The 8,464-nt window shown below is 33.6% G+C and overlaps 1 protein-coding gene across 1 annotated transcript; it reads left to right on the top strand.

The window, feature by feature from the left end:
• Nucleotides 1–261: 261 nt before the first annotated feature.
• Nucleotides 262–1,512, top strand: LOC123258947. Its single transcript, XM_044719203.1, has one exon. It carries the CDS (start codon nt 262–264, stop codon nt 1,510–1,512), a length of 1,251 nt encoding a protein of 416 aa, XP_044575138.1.
• Nucleotides 1,513–8,464: the final 6,952 nt, after the last annotated feature.

Below are 8,464 nucleotides of genomic sequence, written 5' to 3'. Positions count from 1 at the left end.
TCTGGAAGAGACAAGATGGATATTGCGTAAACATTAAACAACGAGATCCCGTAACAGGTAATTCTTTCATTATTAACAACATAATTATTTTATTATTAAAGAATAAATCTTCAATTAATTTAAATATATATTATTACAGGAGCTGAAACAAATAAGAACGTTAGCTCGAAGGATTTTTATTCATATCGTTTGATGATTAGACGCGGCCGAGACAACATCATTTTACGATGTCGTGAGCTTTGCTAACAATTTATGGTCGACATGTATGTGAAGATAGAGAGTGAACGACTACGATACTTGCGATTCAATCAACAGAAGCTACGTGCGGAAGAATATATTCACTTGCGAGATGCTATTGTGAACAACGCTGACACTGCCGAAATTGGTAACTCTGTTATCTTACCATCATCGTACATAGGTAGTCCACGTCACATGCAAGAATACATACAGGATGCTATGACTTTCGTGCGTGAATATGGACGACCGTGTCTTTTTATTACTTTTGCATGTAATCCAAAATGGCCGGAAATTACATCGTTGCTATTACCAGGACAAAATTCAATACATCGTCATGACATTACAGCACGTGTGTTTAAACAAAAATTAAAGTCTTTAATCAACTTTATTACCAAATTGCATGTGTTTGGCCCCACACGTTGTTGGATGTATTCAGTTGAGTGGCAAAAGCGTGGATTACCTCATGCTCACATTTTAATTTGGTTCGTCGACCAAATACGTGCTGATGGCATCGATAGTTTGATTTCTGCAGAGATTCCAGATCCGTCTACTGATCAATTACTATTCGATATTGTTACTACAAACATGATTCATGGTCCGTGCGGAAATCTGAATCCTTCATCATCTTGCATGGTGGACGGAAAATGTACAAAGCGTTTTTCTAAAGATTTTACTAACGATACGGTCACACATGTTGACGGATATCCAATATATCGTCGAAGAAGTACCGAAAATAGCGGACAATCTTTCGTTAAAACTATCAACAACGCAGACATCGACATTGATAATCGTTGGGTGGTACCATATTCACCTTTGCTGAGCAAAACATTCGATGCTCATATTAATGTTGAGTTATGCAGTTCGGTGCAGAGTATCATATATATTTGCAAGTATGTGCATAAAGGAAGCGATATGGCTGTATTTAGGGTTGAAAATACTAATGTTCATTCTCCTCCGTTGAATCAAAATGATGAAATTACGATTTACCAAATTGGCCAGTATATCAGTTCCAATGAAGCTGTCTGGCGTATTTTCGATTTCCCAATTCATGAACGGGATCCAGCAGTTATCCATTTAGCTGTCCATCTTGAATACGGCCAGCGCGTATATTTCACGAACGATACAGCGCTTGATCGTGCTATAAATCCACCAAAAACTACGCTCACTGAATTTTTTGAACTGTGCAATCGTGCGGATGCTTTTGGTGCCTTCGCGCAAACACTGCTCTATTCTGAAGTTCCACGGTATTTTACATGGACTCAATCGAAAAAATGAATGCCCCGCAAGAAAGGGACACCAGTTGATGCGTGCCCCGGTTTATTCAAATCAAATAGTTTGGTTCGTGTATATACAGTCAATCCAAGGCAGACTGAGTGCTTTTATCTGCGACTATTGGTGGTTAATGTCACCGGACCATTGTCATTTCAAGATATACGGAAGGTAGATGGACAACAGTATCCTACGTATAAAGATGCATGCCTTACTCTAGGCTTGCTAGAAGACGACAACCATTGGGACAGTATGCTTGCTGAAGCAGCATTAAACTGCACAGGAGCATACATTCGTCTACTATTTGCTATAGTACTGACTACATGTTTCCTGGCCCGAGCACAAATGTTGTGGGATAATCACAAAGATTCAATGACTGATGATATATTGTATCGACATCGTACAAGATGCAACGATCAAACAATATCATTCAGTGATGCAATGTGCAATGAAGCATTGATTGCTATCGAGGATCTTTGCATTGCTATTGCGAATTTACCAATCAGTCATTTCGGTATGAGCTCACTGAATCGAAGTGCATCTGATTTACTCAACACAGATATGAATCGTGAACTACAATACGATACTGTACAAATGGCAAGCATTGTTAGTCGCAATGTTCCACTTTTAAATGATGAACAAAAAATTATCTACGACCGCATCATGCTGGCAGTTTCGGCAGGACACGGAGGATTCTTTTTTTTTAGATGCACCAGGTGGAACTGGCAAAACATTCCTTATTTCGCTACTTCTTGCCGAAATACGATCAAAAAATGGCATCGCATTGGCCGTTGCATCTTCAGGCATTGCAGCTACTTTATTAGATGGAGGCAGAACAGCTCATTCAGCATTTAAGCTGCCGTTGAACATTCAAAATAATCCAGATGCAGTGTGCAACATAAAAAAACAATCATCTATGGCCACAGTGCTGAAACAATGTAAAATTATTATCTGGGATGAATGCACTATGGCACACAAACATTCGCTTGAGGCATTGGATAGGACATTAAAGGATATAAAAAACAACGATAAACTATTTGGCGGCACTTTGTTACTCCTTTCAGGTGATTTCAGACAAACTCTTCCTGTTATTCCACGTTCAATGTACGCTGATGAAATCAACGCTTGCTTAAAATCATCGCGACTATGGCGTAATGTTGAAAAAGTACAACTGACGGTGAATATGCGCGTTCAAATGCTTCAGGATCCATCCGCCGAAACATTCTCTAAACAACTGTTAGATATTGGCGATGGGAAAGTTGCTGTACATTGAAATACTGGATGTATAAAATTATAGACGGACTTCTGCACAATCGTCGACTCACAAAATACTCTTATCGATCACATATTTCCCGACGTACACACACAATATGCAAATCATAAGTGGCTGGCAGAAAGAGCGATCTTGACAGCTAAAAATGTGGACGTCAATGGGTTAAATTTAAAGATACAACAGCTGTCGCCTGGGGACTTGGTGTCAAACAAATCTATCGATGCAGTTTGCGATACCAACCACATTGTGAATTATCCAATTGAGTTTTTAAATTCATTGGATTTGCCAGGCATGCCACCACATCATTTACAATTAAAGGTTGGATCTCCGATTATTCTGCTTCGTAACTTAAACCCACCACAGCTATGTAATGGCACACGATTAGTCATCGAAAAATTAACGAAAAACGTTATTGAAGCCATCATCTTGAATGGCAAGTTTCAAGGCAAAAATGTGTTGCTGCCACGAATCCCTATGATTCCTACAGATGTGCCAATTGAATTCAAACGCACTCAATTCCCAATTAGATTGGCTTTCGCTATGACGATTAATAAGTCACAAGGACAAACATTGTCTGTATGTGGCTTAGATTTGGAAACACCGTGCTTTTCTCACGGACAACTATATGTGGCATGTTCTCGCGAGGGAAAACCATCCAGTTTGTTTGTGTTGGCTAAAGACGGACTAACCAAGAATGTTGTACACTCTATTGCGCTGAGAGATTAATTTTTTTTTTTCAACTGCCATAATTAATAGTAAAAATATGAATAATTATTTTTGATGTTTAGGTAGCTATCAAGGATTGTAATTTAAAATATATTCATTATTTTAATAAAGATTAATTTATTAACTTAAATAAAACATACTTTTATTGTTTATACCGCTTTCGATTATAAATATATCCCCGCACACTTACAGAAGATAGTTATTTTTATTGAATTAAAAAAATGTTTTCTAGAAATAACATACATGGCAAAACAACGTTTGCCGGGTCAGCTAGTTTTACTATAATTTAACATTATGGAACTACAATAATCGAAGTGTGGAAGAATAATTGATTTATAAAGAGTACATTTGGCAAAGCTAGAAAGACTGTTACTGAGTCTAGATAATAAGTTTATTTTTTTTAATATTTTACTAACTGTGTATTTAACATTATCATCAAACGTTAAATTATCGTCAATTATAATGCCCAAGTATTTTGTATTTCTAACTTCGTTCAAAGACTCATTATTTATCATTATTTTTCATTTTTCTCTGATATTATTTACTCTTTAATCATTTAGTACCATAAATACAGATTTTTTAATGTTTATTTTGAGCTGATTTTTTTTTAACCAATTATCTAATGTTCTAATGGCTTCGTTTAGTTTAGTTTGTATAGTATGAATGTTATAGCTACTACAGTAGAGTTTCATATCATCTGCAAACATTTTGCATATAATACCCAACTCGCTTAATTTGTCAATAATTTTATTAACGTAGATTATAAATAATGAGGGCCCTAATTTAGATCCTTGTGGAACACCATTATTAATACTAATATCTTCAGATATAAATTCATAGTCTAACTCTATGCTTTCTATTTTCAAGATAAGATTTGAACCACTCTAAAACTTTACCTTTAATTCCTAATTGTTCAAGTTTTTTAATCAACAGGTCTTTATTAATAGTTTCAAATGCCCTTGTGAAGTCTATATACACTACACTCGTGTACTGTCCTTTATCTAACGATCTTCTCCACTTAATGAATGAGTTTTAAAGAGCTGTCTCACAGGAATATTTTTTCCTGAAGCCCGACTGAGCGTCATTTAGTATATTATGGCCTTCTATAAATTTTTCCAATCGGGACTTAACAAGTTGTTCGAGTACTTGCTCGTACACAGGTAAAATGTTAATAGGCCTCATTTCTTCGGCTTTTTTGCTACCTTTAACCTTAGGAATCGGGGTTATAGTTGTTATTTTCCATTTATCTGGTACCACGCCTAGTTTGAGAGAGTTATTTAACATATCTATTATAGTCTTATATTGAGTTTTCCATGCTAGTTTTAAAATATCTGAATTTATATCATCGTTAATACCTTTACTTTTATCTAAATTTGTAATGATTTTATTGACTTCATCGTAAGTCGCCTCATTAAAATTGTCTCATAAGTTGTTATTTACATTATTTACAATTGTTTCCGTGAAATTTATATCTTCAATGATCTTCTCGACACTGTTTACAAAGTAGTGATTTAGTTTATTTGTAATTTCACATTTATTTTTTATGACTTCACCATTTATTTCTATTTCATTAATATCAGTATTGTTTTTATTGTTACCTATTAAACTTATAATGGTCTTTCATAAGTTTTTAGGGTCGTATTTATTATTATCTATTACGTTTTCATAATATGCTCTCCTATTTTTTCTCAATTCATCTATTACTTTGTTCCTCAGTATTTTATAGGAGTTAAAGTCGCTATCTACTTTACTATTTTTGAATTTTATGTATTGTTGATCTCTCAACTTCATCAAACTTTTAACGTTTTTATTTATCCACGGAACTTTTTTAACCTTATATCTAATTTTTTAATTTACCCAAGGTGCAGTCTTATTAAGGGAGTCAGTTATGCTAATTATTATATTACTTGTAGATTTTAAAAAACTATTTTTAATATCACAGTCAAGAGAGTTTATATTTTCTAACTCACTATTAAAACTTACGTTTTTATCGTTATAATTTTTTAGTAGCTCTATTTGAAAAGCGTTGTCATTAAAATTTTTATAATTTCTTTTATGTACAGTTTGACTATGACTAGTTTGGAAATTTAGCCGGGCAAACTTAATTTTGATAATGTCGTGATCAGATATTTTTAGTTTATCTAATATTTTTTTTTTTTTTTTATTTTAACCCCGCTTTTCAGACTTCTGTCTCGATGGGGGTCCGGCCGAGACCGGAAGGGGACTCCAGGCTGATCGGTACATTAAGTTTGGCAGAATAAGTTTGGCGGTATTACATACTTTTTCAGCCTGGAGAGTAATGCGGCGATGGGCCGACTTTGGGGAAACTGCACGCATTTGCCTGTGCCCCACCGGTAGCACAGGGCTTGGGGAAACCATCGAAAAACCCAAACCTGTACAGCCCGGCATGAGTTACGAGCACCGATGTTCACTGAAAATTAAATTTCAGCTCACACCGGGATTCGAACCCACGCCTCACCAGTCCCAAGCAAGCATGACAAGCATTATACCGCTTAGCCATGGGACTGGCTTTAGTTTATCTAATATTATAGTTTCTATTTCATAATTACAAAATACTAAATCGATTATTGTATCAGATGTTTTTGTTGTTCTCGTTGACATCTTTATGTATTGTGTATAACCTATTAATGCTAACGATTCAACTAATTTTTTGGAGTAATAATTATCCTGTCTTTTAACATCTATGTTGAAGTCACCTGCTATGATTACCTTGCCTAATTCAGAGAGTATTTCGGCTAATTCTATAAATTTATTACAAAATATGCTAATTGAACTATTAGGAGAACGATATCAATTACATAAATATATTTTACATATTGCATCAATTTGAGTAATATTAAACCAAGTTCCAACTATTTGGAAATTCAAGAAATCAACTTCACTATATAGGATACCTTTCTTCACATATGTTGAGACACCTCCGGTTCTGGTATTTGTAGAATTTGTCCTTATCATCATGTAGTTATCAATTAAAACTTCACATTCATTAATATCTTCAGTAATATGCGTTTCTGACAGACAGACAATGTCTGGTTTATCAGTAAATATCCAGTCTCTGATTTCATCGGTATGTCTTAAAAATCCACTTACATTCAGTGCAACTATATTTAAATTATTGTAATTATTCTGTTCGGTTTGTTTGAGTTGCTATTTCTTTTTATGATTGAGATTATTCGTTAGTTTATTAATTACTTTGATATAACATCTAAAATTTTCATCAGTAGCTTCATGGTTTGTTTCTAAATTATCATCAGATAGTTTTTTCGACAATTCAATACAATTTATACATGTTTTTAATGTGCTTTTGCATACTTTATCGGAGTATGATTCGGCACAGATTTTGCAGGTTTGTTGCTTTGTGCATTTAAAAGAAAATTGGATATAACCCCAGCAGTTATAACATCTTATTACATTGATGTAATCGTATATTTTACAATTTTTCCAGCCATATTTGACTTTATCTTGATCCAATAAGTATTTGTGAATTATGGAGCTGACTTCAAAAATTATTGATACACATCCTTTTTTAGTGAGATATTTATTGATTATTTTCATGTCATTAGAGACTGAAGTTGAACTGGTTAAATTATTTTGTTTGATTAAGTTATCCATAATTTTTTCATTGTCAAGTTGTAAGATGTTAGCATCAAATCCTATGATTTTTAACTGTGGATTTTTCTTTTTAATATCACTTATTTTATATAATTCACCAAATGTGCTTTTGATTTCCGTACTAAGTGTATCCTTGTCTGTTTTACGTTCGAGGTCAATAATAACATTACCGTTTGGATTACTGATTATTTTTTTAACACCAAGTTTCTCTACACTTATTTTACTTGTTATTTCATCTATAATTCGTGTGTCCCTGTTGTCAGTAGTTGGACTAATAATAATACGCTCAGTGTTGTGTGTATCATTTGGTCTATTCATCAAATTAACGAGACTTTCACTGTCTGGTGGACCCTTTTTTCTTAAAGTGACATTGGTAGAGTTTGTCGTCATCTGTGATTTTATAATGTTCATTTCATTCCTCATATCATTTACCAAGTTCATAAATTTGGCCTCCGTGTCTTGCTTGATGATATCAATCATATTCTTTATTTCTAATCTTACATACTTTTTAATAGATTCCTCGATTTGCTTAGCATTACTACTGCTTATGCTCTCGATCTTGTTAATAACATTATTCATGATTTTAGTACATATATGGTCGTCAGCAGAACTAGTTGAACTAGTATTGTTTTGATAGCCTATATTTTGACTTGGTGTCTTAGAAGAGTTACCATAATCACTATAATCGTTATTGTTAATGTTATTTTCTATGGACTCTAGGTTTGGTTCTATAGTAGTGTTGATGAGTTCAGTTTCATCCTTGTCATATCCACCACTTATGGTTCTTCGTCTTTTGAATTGCTTTTACCTGAATTTTTTGAGTTGAAAATTTCGAAAGATCCTGGACATGGTACTAATTCATTATCTTTATCATAAACACGGTGAGTTTTTTCATCAGCGCAGCTAGGGTGATAGTCACGTAAACATGATGAGCAACTTTCGACCGTAAGTCTTATAGGTTTACGACACCGAGCACATGTATATATTTTATTTTCCATCGTTTGTTAATTGATTTTTTTTTTCAACTTCACAATTAATTTAAAGTCAGTCAATTATGCTTTTAGTTAAATGTACATAAGAAAACATATGTTGATTAGAACGTGTTTACAGTGCTAACCTATAACTCTAACCTCCAATTTTAGCCAGCTTGTAAAAGAAATTCATAATCTCTATAAAAATTTTATATTTTCACAATTTTTTAACTGTAACTATTCAACATAATGTTTACTGTCACTTGTGTCACTTAATTATTAGCACCAACATATTATTTATTATAAAACAACTGTGTTAAAAACAGAGGCTCAAATAATAATAATAGTAATAGTA

The sequence above is a fragment of the Cotesia glomerata genome, linkage group LG2 (assembly GCF_020080835.1).
Source record: "Cotesia glomerata isolate CgM1 linkage group LG2, MPM_Cglom_v2.3, whole genome shotgun sequence".
NCBI lineage: Eukaryota > Metazoa > Arthropoda > Insecta > Hymenoptera > Braconidae > Cotesia > Cotesia glomerata.
Note: the sequence above shows the minus strand (reverse complement) of the source record. Positions and strands in the feature narration are given on the sequence as shown.

Coding starts and splice junctions, on each gene's coding strand:
- LOC123258947 (XM_044719203.1), top strand. CDS start 262: ATGTATGTGAAGATAGAGAGTGAACGACTACGATACTTGCGATTCAAT.